At 42.7% G+C, this 24,113-nt stretch overlaps 2 protein-coding genes across 5 annotated transcripts in view; both read left to right on the forward strand.

The window, feature by feature from the left end:
• The first annotated feature begins 947 nt into the window (after nucleotides 1-947).
• Nucleotides 948-9,764, forward strand: LOC139413744 (differentially expressed in FDCP 6 homolog). Of its 3 annotated transcripts, none has more exons than XM_071161467.1 (12): nucleotides 948-1,112; nucleotides 2,584-2,724; nucleotides 2,802-2,984; nucleotides 3,151-3,378; nucleotides 3,517-3,663; nucleotides 3,854-3,962; nucleotides 4,253-4,440; nucleotides 4,560-4,670; nucleotides 4,892-5,058; nucleotides 6,152-6,350; nucleotides 8,732-8,822; nucleotides 8,963-9,764. In XM_071161467.1, exons 1-12 carry the CDS (start codon nucleotides 1,017-1,019, stop codon nucleotides 9,196-9,198), a joined length of 1,896 nt encoding a protein of 631 aa, XP_071017568.1. In that variant the 5' UTR covers nucleotides 948-1,016; the 3' UTR covers nucleotides 9,199-9,764. The 3 variants fall into 3 exon arrangements, with proteins under 3 accessions (XP_071017568.1, XP_071017569.1, XP_071017566.1); XM_071161468.1 differs by having other exon boundaries at nucleotides 957-1,112; nucleotides 8,732-8,850; XM_071161465.1 differs by having other exon boundaries at nucleotides 957-1,112; nucleotides 8,732-9,764.
• Nucleotides 9,765-17,119: 7,355 nt separating this feature from the next.
• The window catches only part of LOC139413746 (peroxisome proliferator-activated receptor delta-like), a 49,384-nt gene continuing 42,390 nt past the window's right edge, over nucleotides 17,120-24,113 (forward strand). The window contains exon 1 of one of the 2 annotated variants that reach the window (XM_071161472.1): nucleotides 17,120-17,510. The gene's annotated coding sequence lies outside the window, so the exon portion shown is untranslated. The remainder of the gene's footprint in view (nucleotides 17,511-24,113) is intronic. The other variant, XM_071161473.1, reaches the window with a different exon arrangement.

Here is a 24,113-nt window from a genome sequence, read left to right on the forward strand (position 1 = left end):
CTTCCGATATTCAAAGGGTGCCAGACAGATGCGTTCAGTTTGGTTCAACGTTTGCTAGGTTTCGTGACAGTTTGTACTGAACAACACGTTACCCCAAAGCGGTACGTACTGTTCTTAAACAGCCTTGGAGCTACACTTACTTCTGTTTGGTGGGAGCAGCGAGGTGTGGTCTGATCAATATGGGTGTGACCACTCGAAATCCCAAAACTCATGCAGCACTTCATACATACGGAGCTGCATTCGGGAGCGGCAATTATCCTGTGGGTTGCAGTGTGTGTGTTCGAGCCGGAAGGCTAACGAAGCCGGCTGTAGACGAAAGTCGGCGCGTGAAGTCGGGGAGGTTTATAAGTGACAAACAAAAATCGGAAAAAAAAACATGTAGTGGTTTTCCAACAACAAGAGAACAATCAGATCAGCAGGAAACCAACTCGAGAAAATAAAGCCAACTGTTGACATAAACAAAAACAATAAAGGAGATGGTTGATCTCTCTGCATTGTGCTATTCTGCCAGGTCGCAGTTGTAAATGAGAACTTGTTCTCAACTGGCCTACCTGGTTAAATAAAGGTGAAATAAAAACATTAAATACAAAATTCTGCTTGCTGGAGTTGATTCAAAATCAGGTCCAGGCGCGCTAGATATGCAAACAAACTGTTTTAAACTGTGACTCGAACCAGAGTTAATTGTATTGGGACAGTTGCATATTTAAATTGTGAGAGTAGTGTAATGGCCAACAATGCATACTCACTGCAGTTGAGTTCCTCAGTGTGGAGTACAGTCAGATGCTGTCCTCTGGTGGCCAGTTACAAATATACCCCACACTGTTGCCCTTGGTGACTCTTTACAGTCTTCCTGTTCACTACAGATACTGCACTGTAGGTGGCGCCAGTGAGCTTCAGGGTAGCCATTTATCAGAGAGCAGGATGTGGGGGTTTACTGAGACACACACAGGTCTGTGTGCCATACATACACATGCACAGCGATGCAGTAAAGTAAGCAGAGCTGAGCAGAAGCAGTTATGGAGTTGCGAGCTGAACTGCTGAAGTCCATCTGGTATGCTTTCACCTCTCTGGACGTGGAGAAGAGTGGGAAGGTGTCCAAGTCCCAGCTAAAGGTGAGAGGTCAGGGTTCAAGTCGGGGGGCAGTATAGGGGTCAAAGAGCAGGGAGGATGGGATTGATTTTCTTCAGTGTCTTTCTGCCCTTCCAATGTGTTGGTTTGTGTGCTATTGATGTTTTTACACAACTGTTTTTGTTAATCTTTTCAGAATATTTTCCTTGTTTTTAGGAAAATTATATTTTTATGTTATTGGCATCAGAACTTGTTTTATTTGTTTATTTGTTGATCTAGTCAGGTCAACCCCATTAGATGAGACACTTTATTTTCAAGATCTGATCTCTTTCCTGTTAGCTCAATGCGTGGGTGTGATATGTCCTTTAGCATGAGCTGCACAGCACTGTATACTGATTGGTGTCTTAGACAATGTTATTGCTTGATCAAACCCCTTCTATTGGAATTTGATCACATTCGTAATTAATTTCATCATTGTACAGCCCTAGTTTTGACGTTTGGCCGCCCTCCTCAAGTCTAGAATTACAAACACATGACTGTAACTGGGTTAATTTCTGGGATTATGTATGGGCCAGACTATGGAGAAACAATCATCAATAATCTGCTATGGCGATAGGCCTATCTCTATGTTCAGAGGCAGACCCTCTATGAGCCCCCTCATGATTCTGGGGGGCTGGTGGTGTGTTATTGCACTGGTGTTTGGGTGAATACGTGTGTGCTGTATTGTCATGTGTTATGGGTCAGTGATGTTGTGTTGCTTTGTGTGTGGGATCAGGCATTGTGACGTTTCTAATCCCAGTCACACTGAGGGGCTTGGGCTCTGTGTCCCAGCCGTTGCTATAACGACATTGTCAAAGAGTCCCTGTGTCTTGCCACCTCCATCTCCTTGCTCTAAGACTACAGGCTCCAAAACTGGAATTATGGAAGTTGAAATTGACATTTTTTGCTGGCATAACATTTTTGAGATTTTCTTAACTAAAAAATACATTTATTTCTGTCTGTCTGTCTCTCCATGTCTTGTAGGTTTTTTCTTTTAACCTGTATCCTGTGTTGATGATATTTAGGTTTCATCTCATAACCTGTACTCTCTGTTGATGTGATGTAGGTTTTGTCTCATAACCTGTACTTTGTGTTGATGAGATGTAGATTTTGTCTCATAACCTGTACTCTCTGTTGATGAGATGTAGGTTTTGTCTCATAACCTGTACTCTGTGTTGATGAGTTGTAGGTTTTGTCTCATAACCTGTACTCTGTGTTGATGAGTTGTAGGTTTTGTCTCATAACCTGTACTCTGTGTTGATGAGTTGTAGGTTTTGTCTCATAACCTGTACTCTGTGTTGATGAGTTGTAGGTTTTGTCTCATAACCTGTACTCTGTGTTGATGAGCTGTAGGTTTTGTCTCATAACCTGTACTCTGTGTTGATGAGTTGTAGGTTTTGTCTCATAACCTGTACTCTGTGTTGATGAGTTGTAGGTGTTGTCTCATAACCTGTACTCTGTGTTGATGAGTTGTAGGTGTTGTCTCATAACCTGTACACTGCGCTGAACATCCCCCACGACCCTGTGGCTCTAGAGGTCCACTTCAGAGATGATGATGATGGGCCGGTGTCCAACCAGGGGTACATGCCCTACCTCAACAAATTTATACTGGACAAGGTACTGTACACACACACACACACACACACACACACACACATACACACACACTTGACATCCTCTCTTTCTGACCCCAGGTGGTTGAGGGCACATTTGATAAGGAGAATGTAGATGTGTTCTGCTGGACTCTCTGTGCCAAAAAGAACTACCGGCCTAAAGATGGCATGGGTGTTCTGCTTGATAAAGACGCCTTCCATCTCTGGTGCATCTTCAACTTCCTGTCTGAAGACAAGTATCCACTGGTCCTGGCCCCAGAGGAGGTAAGTTCTTAGCCCTGGACGTATAATCCAAAATAATTTTCCTCTTTTCTTCCTTACGTTCATCAACCTTTCATGCAAATCTTGCAATAATGTCAATGGGAGATTCTGTCTCAAGTTCAGATTTGTCCCATTATGTGTCCCTTTCATTCCATGTGACCCCTCTCAGGTGGAATACCTCCTGAAGAAGATCTGCTTAGCCATGAGTGTGGAGCTTAGCTGTGTGGACATGGAGGATTTCATATCCCAGGAGCCTGTGCAGCTGAGCGGCATCACAGTGTGGGCCTTCCTGGACTTTGTCAACACCGGGAGGCTGACCAGAGGCGTGGAGAATGACTCTGTCACCATGGCGATAGACAAGGTCTACCAGGAGATAGTGGGCAATATCATAAAAGAGGTGCTTTTAACATAAAGATTATTATAAATGTTTGTGTTGGTGTGCATGTAATATGCATGTAATAAACGTATAAAGTATAACAGTATTTATATAATTAGGCATGTGTAACTTTGTGTGGGTGTATGTAACTGTCCTCAGGGGTATCTGTGGAAGAAGGGTCACTTGCGGAGGAACTGGAACGAGCGCTGGTTCTCTCTCCGGCCCAGTACTCTGCATTACTACGTCAGTGAGGACCGCAAGGAGTGTAAAGGCTGTATCGAGCTGGACCACAACTGTTGTGTGGAGGTACACAACGCTGGGTTATGTAGAATAGAAGGCGCAGCTGAGCTGAGACATTTGTTCAGAGAGCAAGGCTTCATGGTAGCATGTATAGAATGAATATGACCCCATTCTTTATAACAATAAGAACGTTGGAGTGTGCAAGTTGTTGTTGTTATGATGGTTATTTTCTGCAGTGTTGTGGTTGCACTGACAGGTGCTACCAGAGAAGGAGGGGAAGAGGTGTATGTTCTGTGTGAAGACGCTCACTAAGACCTACGAGATGAGCGCCCCTGACACCAAGCAGAGACAGGAGTGGACCACAGGTCAGAGATCATACTCTCTACTGTACACTACACACACACTGTGTTTTTAAAGCCACAAAAACATTTAGGGGTAGATTTTGGGCAATATCTAGTAGCCAGGGTGATATTCTACTAGCCAACGGTTGTAAAATCTATGCCATGCGATATTTTATTAAACTAGGGTAGTTTATTAATAATAATAATAATAATAATAAATTACATTTACAGACATAAATCATAAAGCTCTTTTGGCACATATTCTACTAGCCCAGTCTAAAAATACTAGCCCAAGCTTAACTTTGTTCCTGCAGCGATCCAGACAGCGATCCGTCTGTGTGTAGAGGGGAAGAACTCCCTGCATAAGGACCTGAAGCTGCGACGCAGAGAGCTAAGGGAGGAGAGGGAGAGGAGGCGCACCACCAAGGAGGAGGAGCTACAACGTCTGTGCCTCCTCCAGGGGGAGAAGGAGAGCAAGCTGGCCGAGCTGGAGCTCCTACAGGTAGGGGGGGGGAGCGAGAGAGAGATCGAGACCGGGAGAGAGAGAGATCACTATGAAGACAACAGAACTTTGGATAGCTATGTGACAAAAGCATATTTGTTGGTTTCATCGGTGTGCAGGAGGCGCAGAGGCACTCTCAGGCAGCACTGCTGCAGGAGGAACAGAAGAGGAGACAGAAACATGAGGAGCTGCAGAGAACCCTGCAGGACCAGCTACAGCAGGCTGAAGAGGTGAGAAGCTAAGGAGATGAGGAGGAGGAGATTAGCTGGGTAAGGAAATAAGTTAGAGGTAAGAGGAGGAAGGAGAAGAGAAGGTGAGAAGGAGAAGTAGAGGAGAAGGAAGGTGTGAGACAATGAGAAGAAGGACCCAACATACATGTCTAACTCTAAAGATCTTTAAGGATTTAACTGTGGCTTTGTCCTGGTTTAAGTGTGTGTTTGTCGTGGGCCAGGAGCGGGACAACATGCAGGCGGAGATGGCCCTGAAGGATGCGGAGACGGACCGCCAGAGGAAGAGGATCAGGGAGCTGGAGGAGATGCAGCTTCGCCTGGAGGAGGCCCTGCACCAGGAGATTAGAGCTAGACAGAATGAGGAGGCCTACCGCCTCGCACAGGCCAGGTAACACACACACACATACACGTATACTGTATGTACAGTATACACACACGCACGCACGCACAAACACACACGCACACACAAGTACACACAGGTAGCAAACGTCATGGAAAAGGACTATATACTATCTTACACCCCCTGACACTTACATGTCTTCTGTAAATGTCTTACACTTCTTAGTGCTCACTCTGTGCTCACAGTTTCCTGTCATTTCAGTCTGTCACCGCAAAGTCACACAAAAAATGAAGGTAGGGGGACGTTTCACAGTGGAATTGATGGCCTTGACCTGCTAGCTACAGTGTGTGCTTCATTTAGTGAAATCTGCAAACCACAATTGCGTCTTTTTAAAGATAAGTTAACCCAAATCAAAAACTAGCCAAACCAAAATGAACACTGGTATTAATCTGAAGTTGTACCTCAGTTTATCTAAAATGCAAGGAACCCTCAGTCATACACACACACAGCTGTGTTTGTCGGTAGACGTGTTTGCTCTCAGAGAAACACCAACGATTTCCTGTTATCTCTGCTCATTACTTGTGGTTTGTCTGCTTTCTCAGGAACTGAACATCTTAAGGTGTTTTTTTTCTTTTTTTGACCCCTAGGAGAGCTCAGCTTTAGTTTTTCTATAACCCTGCTCTCTGGTTGGTCCCTTTGTTATGACATTGTCATAATTGTGCCCTCTGACTGGTCCCTTGATAATGACATTGTCATAACCCTGTTCTCTGATTCATCCCCATAACCGTGTTGTCTTATTTGTCCCTTCATAATGACATGGTCATAACTCTTCTCTCTGATTAGTTTATCATAATGACATCATCATAACACTTCTCTCTGATTGGTCCTTCAAAAGGACATCTTCATAACCCTGCTCTCTGATTGGTCCCTTCATAATGTCAACAACACATACAATAAGGAAATCAGGACACCAACAGAAGTTTTAGAATACAGTACACAATAAGTGGGCATCCCTAATCTGTAACTGTAACATTATTAACATTGGTCCAACCAACTAATTTTAGAGCTCCAACAAGGCTTGAAGTGTAGTGTGATTAGAACCCTGCATAAGGGTTCTCTCCTTCTCTCTCTTCACCACCAGTCTGCTGGTGGAGGAGGAGGAGAAGATGAAGGTCCTGCTGGCCCTCCAAGAGGAACAGGAGCAGTACATCCTGAAGACCCAGAGAGAGAAGCAGGAGCTCAGGCAGGAGATGGTAACCAAGTCCCAGGCTTTAGAGGAGGCCCAACACCAGCTGGAGAAGGTTCGGGCCAACCGGCACAGAATGGACCAGGACATTGCAGTGAGTGCAAAATAATCAGTATCGGACCCTAGATCTTCTGCTAAATACAAATCTGGGAACTACTTTGCATAAAACTATAGCTACTCGACAGCTACTCTACTATACTACTCAATTTACACACTTGCCCCCTTCCCCCCCTTCCCCAATACATATGGATATATTATACTATAAATTGTGCCTTTCTGTATTTGAATTATGCTAACATCTTTATTCTATTCTACTGCCTTTTACTTTCTTTTCATATTATTATTTTTCACTATTTCTTATTGTTGTTGCATTGTCGAGAAGGAACCTGCAAGTAAGCAGTTCGTTAGACAAGGTATACCATATGTATCCTGTACATACAACTAATAAAACTTGAAACTACTCATCAAGAAATTATAGTCCGGTTAACTACCTTTTCTGTCCCGTTTCTGTGTGATCGGGAATGCATGTGAATGAGCATAATGTGGACGGCAAGATAACGGGATGGCAAGATAACGTTCAGGATCTTAGACTACTGGTCAAAGATTCAGAACACCTACTCATTCAAGGGTTTTTATTTATTTTTACTTTTTTCTACATTGTAGAAAAACACTGAAGACATCAAAACTATGAAATAACATATTGAATAATGTAGTAACCAAAAAAGTGTTTGTCAAATCAAAATATATTTTATATTTGAGATTCTTCAAATAGCCACCCTTTGCCTTGATGACAGCTTTGCGCACTCTTGGCATTCTCTCAACCAGCTTCATGAGGTAGTCACCTGGTATGCATTTCAATTAACAGGTGTGCCTTGTTAAAAGTTAAATTGTGGAATTTCTTCCCTCCTTTATGCGTTTGAGCCAATCAGTTGTGTTGTGACAAGGTAGGGGGGTATACAGAAGATGGTCCTATTTGGTAAAAGACCAAGTCCATATTATGGCCAGAACAGCTCAAATAAGCAAAGAGAAACAACAGTACATCATTACTTTAAGACATGAAGGTCAGTCAATATGGAACATTTCAAGAACTTTGAAAGTTTCTTCAAGTGCAGTACATCAAACAACAGTACATCATTAATTTAAGACATGAAGGTCAGTCAATATGGAACATTTCAAGAACTTTGAAAGTTTCTTCAAGTGCAGTCGCAAAAACCATCAAGTGCTATGATGAAACTGGCTCTCATGAGGACCGCCACAAGAATGGAAGACCCAGAGTTACCACTGCTGCAGTTCATTAGCGTTACCAGTCTCAGAAATTGCAGCCCAAATAAATGCTACAACATCAACTGTTCAGAGGAGACTGTGTGAATCAGGCCTTCATGGTGAATTGCTGCAAAGAAACCACTACTAAAGGAAGAAGAGACTTTCTTGGGCCAAGAAACACGAGCAATGACGTTAGACCAGTGGAAATCTGTCCTTTGATTTTGAGTCCAAATTGGAGATTTTTGGTTCCAACCGCTGTGTTTTTGTGAGACGCGGTGTTGGTGAACGGATGATCTCCTCATGTGTATTTCCCACCGTAAAGCATGGAGGAAGAGGTGTGATGGTGTGGGAGTGCTTTGCTGTTGACACTGTCTGTGATTTATTTTGAATTCAAGGGACATTTAACCAACATGTCTACCATAGCATTCTGCAGCGATACGCCATCTCATCTGGTTTGCGCTTAGTGGGACTATCATTTATTTTTTAACAGGACAATGACCCAACACACCTCCAGGCTGTGTAAGGGCTATTTGACCAAGAAGTAGAGTGATGGAGTGCTGCATCAGATGACCTGGCCTCCACAATCCCCCGACCTCAACCAAATTGAGATGGTTTGGGATGAGTCGGACCGCAGAGTGAAGGAAAAGCAGCCAACAAGTTCTCAGCATATATGGGAACTCCTTCAAGACTGTTGGAAAAGCATTCCAGGTAAAGCTGGTTGAGAGAATGCCAAGAGTGTGCAAAGCTGTCTTCAAGGCAAAGGGTGGCTATTTGAAGAATCTAAACTATAAAATATATTTGTATTTGTTTAACACTTTTTGGGTTACTACATGATACCATATGTGTTATTTCATAGTTCTACAATGTAGTAAATAGTAAAAATGAAGAAAAACCTTTGAATGAGTAGGTGTTCTAAAACTTTTGACCGGTAGTGTAGTTAGATGTTATGCAGTACTTTCCCCCACTATGATGACTATTTAGTAGTTGCTGTATGTGTGTCAGTGTGCACGCTATGTTTTGTCCTTCTTATCCGATAAACGTCTCAAAATGAAGCACAGTGGCCTCTGGATTCAGCATAAAACACAATAATTTATTAATTGACTCCCCCATTGTCTTCGCTTTCACTCCATCTCTCATTTTCTTCCCCTTCACCCTTTCACATTATTTTTCTCACAACCTCTCATCCCCCTTCCTCTCCATGGTCTCCCTCAGACTGCTCAGAGGAAGCTGCGGCAGGCCAGCACTAGTGTCAAACACTGGAATGTCCAGATGAACAGACTGATGCATCCTATTGGACCGGGAGGTGAGCTGAGTGTGAGGGAAGTATTATGGTGTGTAAAGCTAAGTGTTGAACAGGTGCCTCTGTCAAACTCCTTGTCCTTCCTGCATTATCTTTCTTGCTTTCACTCTGATTCTCTCCTCCCCTCCCTCTCTCTATCCCAGAGAGAAGACTCTCACTTGGAAGCTCAGGGGATCCGGTTGTGCGTGGGCCCTCCTTACGAGGCTCAAGCCTACACCTGTACCATCAGAGGAGCGAGGGAGAGAGGGAGAAGGAGAGGGAGAGAGAGAATGAGCAGGAGAACATAGAGGAGAAGGAGTGTGAGGAGAGTGTGAGCATCATAGGGAGAGAGGAGAGGCGTCTGTCTCAAGCCTCCAATGGGGACATGGACTGTGCCTGAGGCCCAACACCCCCAAGCTAATGTTAATGTAAATACATACCACTGGGATTGTACTATCAGATCATTTGATATCACCTTTTGTTTACTTAAGAGGATGTATTTTTATGTGAGTATTTTCACCTTTCTTTTCTCTCTCTCCCCGTCCTTACTTGGTCAATTACTATGACGGTAATAATATTAGCAAAATAATGCTAATATTCTTGGTGCTTTCATGGCAGGAAAGTCTTCAAATTTGAACCATAAATGTGTTTATTCTGTAACCTCTTTTTAATTGTAATTGAAAACCAAAGCTCATTAACAAAAACAGCACTGGACAACTTGGCTGATGATTGTTTTTGACATGTGGGAGGAAGAGTTTGAAATTGAAATAAATTATGTACAATGATTTGTAATATTCATATGTGTAAACATACTGAATTGTAATTGGATGCATTTTACCGCCATATCATACTGTGCTATGATTGGTTAAGACCACCCAAACGGTTAGGTCATGGTCAGTTTGATCCTGGTTGGCGATACATGAACATGCCAGTTATAGCTAGCTAATAAAGAGCTACGTTAAGAAATATCCTGTAGTACTGCATTTGATTATTTTGTACAATGTGTGCAAAACAAGACATGGTGTCAGAGTAAAATGTCTTACAAGATGGATTTTTCTGGTGTTCCTTCACCTCGAATAGACTGGGAGTCTACAAACTTACCCGACGCATGGCGTAAGTACAAACAGCATGTGGAGCTAATGTTCACGGGTCCTCTGAAGGACCGAGGAGAAGAGGAAAAGTGCAGCTACTTGCTCCTCTGGATCGGTGAAAAAGGGAGAGATATATATATACAACACATGGACACTTACCGAGGCTGAATCAAAGGTACTAACAACATACTACAATCGTTTTGAAGTATATGTTGCGCCGAAGACCAATACTATTTTCGCTAGGTACAAATTCCATGAGAAAGTACAGGGAGCTAGCGAGTCTTTTGAACAGTTTGTGACTGAGCTACGTCTGCTTGTGAAAGACTGTGATTATGCAAACAAGGATGAGATGGTCAGGGACCGTATTGTACAGCGGTTGGAACCAAAAATCTCCCATTTGTATACACTCACCGTGAGTGAGAGAGAAACTTTTGAATGTTGGGTCTTGTTAAGGGTTGCGTCAATTCGAATCAGAACAAGTATGACACTGAGTCACCGATTGTATACTATGTACTTTTTATTAGCTAAGCAATAAGTGGTAAATGCGGATTTCGTATATATGGGCTCTCTGTCACACCTCGCAGGGCAAATAGAGAACTGACTTGTTCCTGACAAAGTTATTATAATATACTCTGACAGAAGTAGTTCCTGCTTCCGAGCCGGCCTGTCAGAGTAGAGACTGGGCGTGGTTTAAACTCACTCAGCCTATCGTTGATTGTTGGCGCACGAACTGGTCCCAGCCTCTAGGCCCTTCAGCGGTCAGGCGTTGTAGCTGTGTAGAATATCTATGCGCTCATACTCTCGATACAGTTATCATACACCTGGCTCCTGTTAGTGCTAAGTTTGAGTTCTAACAAAAGACAGTCTGTTTGCTACACTACGCTCTATATGTGTCCCCATAACTCATGATAACTGCCTACACCCAAGGTTAGCCATTTTCCGCTAATTTTACTTCTAACACACACAGACACCCTCATGATAGGCCAAGCATATTTTCAACCCTCTCTGACGTGAACAAGCAGTGCACACAGTCAGGCAGACATCAAAGCACACCTCCTATGCACAGAGAGGGCGTTTTTAGAACGGAGAGAGACATAACTCCAAAACAGAGCGACACAGACTCAAAACTCCCCAAAACATGTGGATATTGTGAATGGCGAACAAGGAAATTGCCCAGCGAAAGGCAAACAGTGTGCTAAATGTGGAAAATGGAATCACTTTGCAAAAGTGTGCAGAGCTTACCTTGGAAAAACAGTACTCAGTGAGTGAAGATGAAATGTCAATCAAAGAGTCAAACGCTGATGAAATGTTTATTGATTCAGTGACACAGAAAAGTCATATATCAGAGACAGAGCAAGCCTTTGCTGACATTGAGATAGGAACACAAGGCACAAAGCTAAAGTTCAAACTAGACACTGGTGCACAAGTAAACATTATTCCTCTGAATAAGTACTTGACATCTGAGTGCGAGCTACAACCCACCACACGCAGGTTATGGTGGTGAACAGCTCCCAGTAAAAGGCACATGCACTTTCAAATGCAAATACAAGGAAAGTGACATGATGTTGGACTTTTACGTTGTTGACACTAGAGCACCTGCAGTGCTAGGTCTTAAAGCATGTTTAGACATGGACCTCATCAAGCTAGTTTTATCAGTGACAGCACCAGTAGAGACAGACAATGTACTGGAGGAGTTTACTGATGTTTTTACAGGAATAGGATTATTCCCAGGAGAATGTACTATTCACCTTGACCCAGACGCAACCCCTGTGGTCTAACCACCGAGAAAGATTCCCCTTGCTCTCCGTGCCTGTCTGAAGAAAGAGTTGGAGAGCATGGAGCAATCTGACATAGTCACCAAGGTTACAGAACCGACTGACTGGGTGAACGCGTTAGTGATGGTGGAGAAACCACGCACAGGCAAGCTCAGAGTATGTCTCGACCCAAGAGACTTGGACAAGGCTATCAAACACCCCCATTATCCTTTACCGACGCTAGATGGCATCACACACAAGCTAGCGGGAGCACACTACTTCAGTGTCATGGACACTAGATCAGGCTACTGGGCTATCAAGCTCACAGAAGAGTCATCTAAGCTCAAAACATTCAACACACCGTTTGGACGCTACAGGTTCCGTCGCCTGCCTTTTGGGATTATCTCAGCCCAAGACGAGTTTCATCGAAAGATCGACGAAGTGTACGAAGGCCTCAACGGAGTTGTGACTAATGGACTTGTCTATGGTCGAACCAAAGAGGAGCACAACCGAAATCTCCGCGCAATGCTGCAAAGGTCCTGCGAGAGAGGAGTCCGGCTCAACCCCGAGAAGAGCACAGTCGGCGTTACAGAGGTCAGCTACTTTGGACATCTTCTCACAGCAAATGGAATCAAGCCAGATCCACAGAAGATCTCAGCCATAAAAGAAATGGAGCCACCAAAGAACTGTGCAGAGCTGGAAACAGTGCTTGGCATGGTCAACTACTTAGCCAAGTTTGCACCCAGCCTCTCCAATGCTAATGCACGCCTGTGTCAACTGCTAAAGCAGTCCAGTGAGTTTCTCTGGGACAAGCAACACGACATTGCTTTCCAGAATGTGAAAAACTTGATCACGAGAGAACCTGGACCAATCCTTGCCTACTACGACCCCGACAATGAACTCAGACTCCAAGTGGACGCGTCGAAGTATGGACTAGGTGCAGTGCTACTGCAAGAAGGAAAGCCCATCGGCTATGTTTCCAAATCTCTCACAGACTGTGAAATCAACTACCCTCAAATCGAAAAGGAGCTCTACGCCATTCGGTTCAGATGTAAACATTTCCATCAGTACATATATGGACGACAAGTCATTGTGGAATCCGACCTCAAGCTCCTTGAGTCAATTATGAGGAAACCACTAGCCGCAGCCCGCCAAGGCTACAGAGAATGATCCTTCAACTACAAAAATACGACTTCACAATTACTCACCGTCCAGGCAAAGACATCCCTGTCGCAGACACACTATCCAGGAAGTTTCTTACCTATAAGGACAGCAGCCTCAGTGAAGGCATGGACATGCAAGTGCACACTGTGTACAGCAACTTACCAGTTAGTGACGCAAAACTGAATGACATCCAAGCAGAAACAGAAAATGACTCACAACTCGCACAGCCAAGGAAAGTCATAAAGGACGGATGGCCTGAGGAGAGGAGAAAATGCCCTCACAGCATCTCAGAATTCTGGAACCATCGTGATGAACTACCACAGATCAACGGAGAGAAAATCATTATTCCTACCAGTCTCAGAGAAGAGATTTTGACAAAGATCCATGCTGGACACATGGGCATGGAAAAGTGCAAACAGAGAGCACGGGACATTTTGTTTTGTCCCGGAATGTGCAAACAAATAGAGGACATTGTTGGTAAATGCGCCATATTTCTTGAACGACGCCCCTCAAACACCAAAGAGCCAATGTTACCTCACTGTATCCCAGACCGACCCTGGCAGGTCGTGACAACCGATCTGTTCACCTGAACAGCGAGGACTACATCGTAACAGTGGACTACTACAGCAGAAAACTTCGAACTCGACAAGCTTCACAGCACCACATCTGCAGCTGTGATACACAAGCTGAAAGCAGCCTTTGCCAGGCATGGCATTGTAGAGACTTTAATATCTGACGATGGGCCCTGTTCAAATGAGTTTGAATCCTTCACAAAAGCATGGGAGTTCACACATGTCACCACAAGCCCACATTACCCTCAAAGTAATGGCCTTGCTGAAAAATCAGTGCAGATTGCTAAATCACTCATGGACAAAGCAAAAGCAGACAAGAGACCCCTACCTCAGTCTCCTTGAATACCGCAACACTCCCGTTGACAACTTCAAATCACCAGCCCAGCTCTTGATGAGCCAAAGACTTCGCTCAATGCCTTCCAGCACCAACCAGCAGCTGCAACCTGAGGTCGTCAGCTACAAGGAAATGCATGGAAAACGTGCACAGAGACAACAACAACAAAAGCGAAATTACGACAGGTCAGCTAGACCACTGCCACCACTGATCGACAGAGAGTCAGTTAGAATCCAGGAGCATGGCCTCTGGAAGCCAGCAGTCGTCATCCAGCCAGCTGACACTGAACGTTCATATCACTTCCGCACCGCAGAAGGAGCGGTGTAGCCGCAATCGTAGTCATCTACTGAACACAAAAGAACAACACACTGATGAGATGAACTGTTCCCCTGAAAGAGAACGTGATGGACTAAACACACACACAGCACAACATACACCATACTTACCTGCAACACCACAAGAACTGTTGACTGACACAGAAGCATGCTCAGCATCATATTGCACAAGGTCAGGAAGAGAGGTCAAGCCCAGAGCTGTCCTAGACCTGTGAAATGTCAAAGGGTGTAGACGGATCGCTGCCCTAAAAGAGTTCCAGACTGTAAACTTGTTATTGAAAGTTCACTTGAAATGCTTTCGTATTGTATTTGTTTGAAATGTTAAGATGTTATTTCTACAGTGAAAGCTGAGTTGCTGAGAATCCCTTGTTTGAAAAGTAACAGTATGCTGGATTATTGTTTCAGAGTCTATGTTGATTCAGTTGGTGTAGTAGGCAATATAAATGGTTACTTACCTTGAGTTCACACTACAGAGCATGTATTCAAAAGAAACCCTTAGAATATGTAAACATTATTATTTTGTTTTAACAGAAGGGGGATGTAACATTCATATGTGTAAACATACTGAATTGTAATTGGATGCATTTTACCGCCATATCATACTGTGCTATGATTGGTTAAGACCACCCAAATGGTTAGGTCATGGTCAGTTTGATCCTGGTTGGCGATATGTGAACATGCCAGTTATAGCTAGCTAATAAAGAGCTATGTTAAGAAATATCCTGTAGTACTGCATTTTATTATTTTGTACAGTGGGATGAAGAGTTTGAAATGGAAATAAATTATGTATAATGATTGTTACATCATATCCTTTGTGGTTGCGCCTTCCTGCTCCTTCTCTTGAAGCAGTCTGCTTTTATATACATCCTCCACCAAACAATGCTGGTGACATGCAAAACCCTGCAAAAGCTGTCCTCTACCTCTGCAGAAAATATGGTCAACAGAGACACCTAGTGGCAGTGTAGTTGACAACAATGGCAATAAAGCAAAATAGAAAGGTAGTGAACAGAATACCAGTCCAGTAGAAAAGAATATAATAGAATACTGTAATATCTCATAGGAAACTTTGCTATCAACAAACTACAGGCATGCATATAACACATCAAAATACATTAAACAAATACATAAATACAAGACAGTCGTGAAGAGGGCACGACAAAACAACAGCTCGGGCTCCGGCCGCAGGGCACTACAGAGGGTAGTGCGCATGGCATGGGAACATCACTGGGGCCAAGCTTCCTGCCATCCAGGACCTGTATACCAGGTGGTGTCAGAGGAAGAAAAATTGTCAAAGACTCCAGCCAACCTATTCATAGACTGTTCTCTCTGCTACCGCATGGCAAGCGGTACCGGAGCGCCAAGACTAGGTCCAAGAGGCTTCTAAACAGCTTCTACCCCCAAGCCATAAGACTCCTGAACATCTAATCAAATGGCTACCCAGACTATTTGCATTGCCCCCCCCCCCCCCTTACACTGCTGCTACTCTTTGTTATTATCTATGCATAGTCACTTAAATAACTACCTACATGTACACTACCGTTCAAAAGTTTGGGGTCACATTGTTTTTGAAAGAAAAGCTAGGACATGTCACATTTTTTGTCCATTATAATAACATCAAATTGATCAGAAATACAGTGTAGAAATCTGTCTCAACGTCAACAGTGAAGAGGCGACTCCGGAACAATGACCTTCTAGACAGAGTTGCAAAGAAAAAGCCATATCTCAGACTGGGCAATTAAAAGAAAAGATTAAGATTGGCAAAAGAACACAGACACTGGACAGAGGAACTCTGTCTAGAAGGCCAGCATCCCGGAGTCGCCTCTTCACTGTTGACGTTGAGACTGGTGTTTTGCGGGTACTATGTAATGAAGCTGTCAGTTGAGGACTTTTGAAGCGTCTGTTTCTCAAACTAGACACTAATGTACTTGTCCTCTTGCTCAGTTGTGCACCGGGGCCTCCCACTCCTCTTTCTATTCTGGTTAGAGACAATTTGCGCTGTTCTGTGAAGGGAGTAGTACACAGCGTTGTACGAGATCTTCAGTTTCTTGGCAATTTCTCGCATGGAACAGCCTTCATTTCTCAGAACAACAATAGACTGATGAGTTTCAGAAGAAAGTTATTTGTTTCTGGCCATTTTGAGCCTGTAATCGAACCCACAAATGCTGACACTCCAGATACTCAACTAGTCTAAAGGCCAGTTTTATTGCTTCTTTAATCAGAACAACTGTTTTCAGCTGTGTTAACATAATTGCAAAAAGGTTTTCTAATGATCAATTAGCCTTTTAAAATTATACATTTGGATTAGCTAACACAACATGCCATTGGAACACAGGAGTGATGGTTGCTGATAATGGACCTCTGTACGCCTATGTAGATATTCTATTAAAAATCAGCCGTTTCCAGCTACAATAGTAATTTACAACATTAACAATGTCTACACTGTATTTCTTATCAATTTTATGTTATTTTAATGGACAAAAAATGTTATTTTCTTTCAAGAACAAGGACATTTCTAAGTGAGATACACTACCATTCAAAAGTTTGAGGTCACTTAGAAATGTCCTTGTTCTTGAAAGAAAATAACATTTTATATATGCAGATACACTACCGTTCAAAAGTATATATAAACATATATCGGGTGGTGATTAAATAATCACCATCCAATTATGAATAATTATCATTTAGGGTGTGGCATAATAACACGTTCCTTCTGTGGGTTACTGACAGCCACAGAAACATAGGGAGTGGTGTATTTATTATTATTATTGTTATTATTATTACTGATGATGGGACTATAGTTTTTTTTCACCGGTTATATCATATTGCTGCAAACGTACAGGAGTTCTCAAACATATTAAAGGTGATTTTACACTTTTAACATGTTTTTTCTTTGCACAATGAGTAGGTCAGACTGGGTACAAAATATGGATAACACGCTGTGCACGTTCATTCCTAAAGTCTAAGTAAATCATTTGTAGGATAAACGTAAACTTTGCTCTTGTTGTTATTTGCCTTTTCATTCTGAAAAGCAAAGTACCGTAAAATCGATACAGTGACCACACTGACACTCGACACTACGATGCACGCGTTTATCGGATGGTGTGACGTCAAACCACGACGACAGAAGTGCGTGTGACAGATCGTGGAGCTGCGCTAGACTGAAGAAAAACAAAAAACTTTGGGAATAACATGTACAGTTCGACCAACATTCTCTGTCTATTAACGTACGAGATATGCAACGAATGAACTAATAGGCGACAAGCGTATTATATTTACGTTTAAAAAAGTCGCAATTCGAGTTTGTCAGGTAACATTAGAAGATGCTGGGAAAACAGAAATAACGTTCCGTGTGTTCGTTAATGAACGTGGAATAAGAGTCGGGGAACACATCGCCAGGCGAAATTCAGACTGTCCAGGATCCAACTGCCTACTGCTTTGAACAATTGTTTTCATGCAGCAAAGGTAAAATGATATCAACTTGACCTTAACCAACGTTAGCATATCGTAAAGCTTGCCTAAACTGCTGAGCTTCAACTACACACATGGTTACAGTACTAACGTTAGCTATCTCACATCAAATTAGCTAGCTAAGTTAAATAGCTAACGGTAACTTAGAGTAAAATGACAACAAGCTAGTTAAACTGTGGGTCAAATGTCTCGGCATGGGACAAATACATTTGTTTTTGTGTTGTGGATATATGAAACATCATGCCAAGCATTAGAATCAGATGACATGCTAATCAGTTAGCTAGCAAGTAAGCTATTTTAGCTATCCAGTTAACTGCTAGCTATCAAAATCCAGTCTGTTTAGTTTGCTGACAAACTACCTTGGGTCATCCATTTGAATACTGTACATATTTCAACATTTACAAACTTATCTAACTAACATTAGCAATGTGTGGCTACTTACCTAGTTTTCATTTTTTACTAGCTAGATGATTATAACTAGATGCTAATATGGCTAGCCAGCTCTAAAACAGTCTGTGTGTGTGTAACAAACGTTAGCTAACTAAAGTTCCCATTTTATCGCAAACCATGTCTGCTTTGGTGACAGAATATTTATGACCTGATGATATAACTACTACTAGACATGATAACCTCAAGAGTAAACAGTAAAAAGCTAGTTTTATGACAGTGAGTGTTAGCTACCATCTGCTTCCCTTTTCAATAATCAAAATAGTTGATTATGGTATTGTAAAAAAATAAATAGCTAACATAATTGCTAAATTATAATAGCTAAATTATATGTAGCTATAATTATGTAAAAAAGATGTAACTGAAAATATAGTTTTTTTTTTTCATCTCAATTTACAACTTCATTACAACTGAGCGTTTTGTTCAGTGTTTCATCTAATCCAGTAGGGAGTGATGGATTCCACCAGGGACCCATTCATTCCTTCAGTCTGCAGGATGACGGGTTTCCAGTTTATCATACCAGTGAAATATACGACTTGGAGAAAGGGACATGTCAGATATTGATACTTGATTCCACCATGTCCCTACTTCACAAACAGAAAATGAAGCAGTTCAACTGAAGGTTGAACCATAGTGAATCCTCGGTTGTTTTAGCAGTTGATCAGGTTTTGAGTTGGCCTAGTTGTAGTTTGTTTGTCTATCGAGTAGAGCATTAGTGGAAACAGTTGCGTAATGGCTGTACTAGTGTTTGTGTTAAAGGCTAATGTCTGGGATGTGTTTACTGTTGTTTGTAGGGCTGTGATGATACAAGTGTCGCAATATTATTTTCCATGACAAAAAATGAAATCACGAAGCAAACTTAATTCTTTGGTCCTTTAAAAACCTGCTATATGTAAAATATTGCGTGCTATAGCTTGAAAAATAAATAAACGTGACTCTGAATGACAACATAATGATGTTTGTTTCCAACATTAGGGATGTTTTCCTGAATAAGTTAATTCCACTTCGTGTTTTGTTTCCTTGACATGAGACTAACTACTATCGCGATACTGGTATCGTCCCGGCCCTTCTATCAAGCAGAGCGTTAGTGGAAACAGTTGCGTAATGGCTGTGCTAGTGTTTGAGTTTCTCCCAAACTCTTGTTCCCCCAGTATACCAGAGAGAAGCAGCCCACACTGTGAGCCGAAGGGTACTCGAAATACAGAGTAGAAACGATGATGATGATGCCGTTGTGTTATCATCAACTGTCTAGCCTCTGTGTGTGTGGGTTAGTCTTTTCTCTGTTTCTCACATATACTCCCTCACTTTCTTTCCTTCAATCCTATTTCAGTTAATCCCCATCAGTCCACCTTTTACTACCTCTTCAACTCCCACAAACTCTCCAACACTTACTCATTAAATCTCTCTCTTTCTGCTCCCCCTCCTTTTCTCTCTCTTCCTCTTTTACCCCTGCTTCCCCCTTTGGGGGGCTTTATGGCAGGGGGTAACACTATTTGTCTGGAGAGTTGAGTTTCCTTCCTTGTACCCAGTGCATTAATGCTCTGTCTCTCGCTCAGCTCTCTTGTTGGTGAGCTGTTACACACACACACACACACACACACGTCTGGCTGTGGGGGTCTTTTTAGACTAGCTGGGAGGTAGGCCTAGCTAATGTCAGGGATGTGTTTACCATTGTTTGTAGGAATGTTACGATATAAGTAGCACTTTTATTTCATGGCAAAAATGGAAACAAGAAGCACAACTCTTTGGTCCATTAAAAACCAGCTGTATATAAGATATTGTGTGCTATAGCTTGAAAAATAAATAACCGTGACTCTGAATGACAACATAATGATGTTTGTTTCCAACATTTTGGCTGTTTTCCTAAATAAGTCAAATCCGCTTCGTGTTTTGTTTCCTTACCACTATACTAACGAGTATCGCGATACTGGTATTGTCTTTGCCCTAGTTGTTTGTGAAAATTTGGTGAACATTTTCCCGTTGTCAAGCCAGGTAGCAATTAACAAGCAACAGTTGTTTGCCAGCAGAGTCTATAAGCAGGGTTTAAGGGGTCTGTGAATAGCACTCTCTTCAGAAAGTGGGTGGATCTATCCAATTCGATGCTTAATTGCATTACTCAACTTATTATGGGTTTAGTGGTCATGAAGCAAGGTAAGCTACCAGTTCTGGGGTGCATCTCAGTGATATGGGCCCGTTGCAGTGGGCAAACAAGCTTATTGGACAAAGCCTTTTTTACTCTATTTGTTTAGTTTAACTTAGTAGTAAATATAACTATAGAGGTTAGCAAGCCAGGGGTCTTCAACCTTTTCTTGCCCAGGGACACCCTCCCAGGCAAACCAGCGACCCAGGAACCCCTTGATGGCAAGGAGAAGTAATCAACATTTTAAGATGAATAGATTTGGTAGACAGTTTTCCATTATTTTGACCTCCCCACATTATAATTGGATGAGGAAGTGTAAATTCTAACATGGCTTATTAGCTAGAAAGTTAACTTTAAACACATTTTCACTAAGAGCAGCTGTTTAGCTAGTTAAACAAAGGTTATCCATGTCTTGGCAAAAATTTACTTCCAAGTCAAGAAAGCTTACCAGCAGCCAGCGGCACTTGCCGACAGGGTTAGAGTTAATTCTATTTCAATTCAGGAAGTACACTGAAATTCCAATTGTCTTCAATGCTTTTCAATTCGGCAAAAATTTGAACTGAGGTTGACTTCCTGAATTGATATGGAATTGACCCCAACCCATCTTGTCGCCTATTCGTAGGTGCTTTTTCAAAGCCTATGTCCGATTGTGTAATTGGCTCCAATGTATGTAATTTTCTCAATAATAGGAGTTGATGTACAATGCATTTTCTGTGATTATTGAAGTGAACAACAGCAGTTTTAGTTGTAGTGGCACCACACCCGACTAGAGCTGTGTGGAGGACGCGCTGTGTGGTTTCACACCTCATCGGTCTGACTAGGCAGTTAGTTACCACTGTGTGAAAGGACACAGACTTGTGGGTTGGCTTGGGTATGTCTGCTGATGTTGATTCATTCGTGCTGCAGTGGGAGGTGCAGCAGGCACTTGTTAGTGCCAATTGGTGATTTAGAAATGTCCTATACAAGTCATTGTAGTTTGTTTATGGTCGGTGTTGTGTGTGTATTTTAGGAGGATGTAGTCAGGGTTGCAAAATTCCAGTAACATTCTCAAAATTCCCCAGTTTTAAGGAAAGTTTTACCATAATTTTGCAACACTAGGAGAATGTAATGTCAGGACTATAATGGTCTGTCCATGTTCCTTCTAAGTCATTTGCTTTAAATCCTTATAGAGTAACAGTTGGGCTTTGGGCTATATATTACCTTAAAATGTTGAGGTGTGGAGTAATATTTATACAATGTTCTTTCATTGTTTAGAAAACCAGGAGCAAGGCTACCTGTGGTAGCCATAAGCATAGACCTAGTTGAAGTTTATCGGCTAGTATTTTGTATTTCGCAAGGATGTTGCAAGACCTTCCAAAACGTTTGTGTTTTGTGTGGAAGAAGATTCATCTGTCTACATTTAAGCCTGGTTGCTTATGAAAGAAACACACTACAGTCACAACTCAGTTACTAGGTCTATATCTGCTGCCTTCAGTCAATCATGACTTGGGGTTAAGTTTCCACCCGGGTGAGTTTAGACTTGTCCACCCACACACAACCTGTCATATTGGTTTGCCCTAGTAGAAGCATGTTTGAAAGGGGTCATTTGGTCTCTTATGACTGATAATGGAAACCAGTCCATTCATGCTTTCAGTATACGACAGAAACCCGTAACCTAGATTGCAAATGCACCCATATACGTCATGAATATACACTGCTCAAAAAAAATAAAGGGAACACTTAAACAACACAATGTAACTCCAAGTCAATCACACTTCTGTGAAATCAAACTGTCCACTTAGGAAGCAACACTGATTGACAATACATTTCACATGCTGTTGTGCAAATGGAATAGACAACGGGTGAAAATTATAGGCAATTAGCAAGACACCCCCAATAAAGGAGTGGTTCTGCAGGTGGTAACCATAGACCACTTCTCAGTTCCTATTCTTCCTGGCTGATGTTTTGGTCACTTTTGAATGCTGGCGGTTCTTTCACTCTAGTGGTAGCATGAGACGGAGTCTACAATCCACACAAGTGGCTCAGGTAGTGCAGCTCATCCAGGATGGCACATCAATGCGAGCTGTGGCAAGAAGGTTTGCTGTGTCTGTCAGCGTAGTGTCCAGAGCATGGAGGCGCTACCAGGAGACAGGCCAGTACATCAGGAGACGTGGAGGAGGCCGTAGGAGGGCAACAACCCAGCAGCAGGACCGCTACCTCCGCCTTTGTGCAAGGAGGAGCAAGAGGAGCACTGCCAGAGCCCTGCAAAATGACCTCCAGCAGGCCACAAATGTGCATGTGTCTGCTCAAACGGTCAGAAACATGAGGGTGGTATGAGGGCCCGACGTCCAAAAGTGGGGGTTGTGCTTACAGCCCAACACCGTGCAGGACGTTTGGCATTTGCCAGAGAACACCAAGATTGGCAAATTCGCCACTGGCGCCCTGTGCTCTTCACAGATGAAAGCAGGTTCACACTGAGCACATGTGACAGAGGTGACAGAGTCTGGAGACGCCGTGGAGAACGTTCTGCTGCCTGCAACATCCTCCAGCATGACCGGTTTGGGGGTGGGTCAGTCATGGTGTGGGGTGGCATTTCTTTGGGCCTCCATGTGCCTCCATGTGCTCGCCAGAGGTAGCCTGACTGCCATAAGGTACCGAGATGAGATCCTCAGACCCCTTGTGAGACCATATGCTGGTGCGGTTGGCCCTGGGTTCCTCCTAATGCAAGACAATGCTAGACCTCGTGGCTGAAGTGTGTCAGCAGTTCCTGCAAGAGGAAGGCATTGATGCTATGGACTGGCCCGCCCATTCCCCAGACCTGAATCCAATTGAGCACATCTGGGACATCATGTCTCGCTGCACCACAGACTGTCCAGAAGTTGGCGGATGCTTTAGTCCAGGTCTGGGAGGAGATCCCTCAGGAGACCATCCGCCACCTCATCAGGAGCATGCCCAGGCTTTGTAGGGAGGTCATACAGGCACGTGGAGGCCACACACACTACTGAGCCTCATTTTGACTTGTTTTAAGGACATTACATCAAAGTTGGATCAGCCTGTAGTGTGGTTTTCCACTTTAATTTTGAGTGTGACTCCAAATCCAGACCTCCATGGGTTGATAAATTTGATTTCCATTGATAATTTTTGTGTGATTTTGATGTCAGCATATTCAACTATGTAAAGAAAAAAGTATTTAATAAGAATATTTCATTCATTCTGATCTAGGATGTGTTATTTTAGTGTTCCCTTTATTTTTTTGAGCAGTATAGAATGTGTAGACTTGACTGATGTATAACATTGTGGTGGCATTCATATCTTTGGGGTAAGAGATAGTAAGAACAGGCAGAATTCATCTAGGTCAGTTGAAGAGCTAATAGTTGATGAGCTCCATAGAATCTACCTACGCCATGTTCCCCTCCTTTTAAAAGACTCCCTCTGGTCTTTCACAATGTGTGTTTACCACTGATCTGTGTCGGAGGGGAAAGGTTGTCCCATTCAGTGTGTTTTAGTGGATACGGAGGGAGGAGCAGCAGTTAATCTGCTCTGTTTCACATGAGAGGAGAGATTGGGGGGGGAAGGGTGGAGAGAAGCGACTGGGGTTGGGAGCATGAGAGAACTCAGGAAATTCACAATTCACAACATCAATCACCCACGCAGAGTTCCACAAACAGGGACCAGACAGAGAGAGACCTGCTGGAATACTGGTACAATTCAACCCTACTGCCCTTCCTCGAAGCAATCACAGATCTCTGAGAGCATTATTGGTGAAAGTAATTGGGTGGAATCTTCACCAATTGATTGGCTCTATTGTAGTGCTGAGCGATTAGTGCTTTGAGGTCGGTTCAATTAGGAAAAACAATATCACTTTTACATTTTTATTAAATGCACTATGTATTATGTGGGTTGAATGCTGTAACAAAACAAACAAGTAATACAATTCCCATGATGGTAGTGACTCCATTACTACTTATTAACCATCATTTATTTACATTACTTTACTTTGATCAAATATTTCAGTTGTGTATATTACATTT

This window comes from Oncorhynchus clarkii, chromosome 7, assembly GCF_045791955.1.
Source record: "Oncorhynchus clarkii lewisi isolate Uvic-CL-2024 chromosome 7, UVic_Ocla_1.0, whole genome shotgun sequence".
In the NCBI taxonomy this organism is placed as follows: domain Eukaryota; kingdom Metazoa; phylum Chordata; class Actinopteri; order Salmoniformes; family Salmonidae; genus Oncorhynchus; species Oncorhynchus clarkii.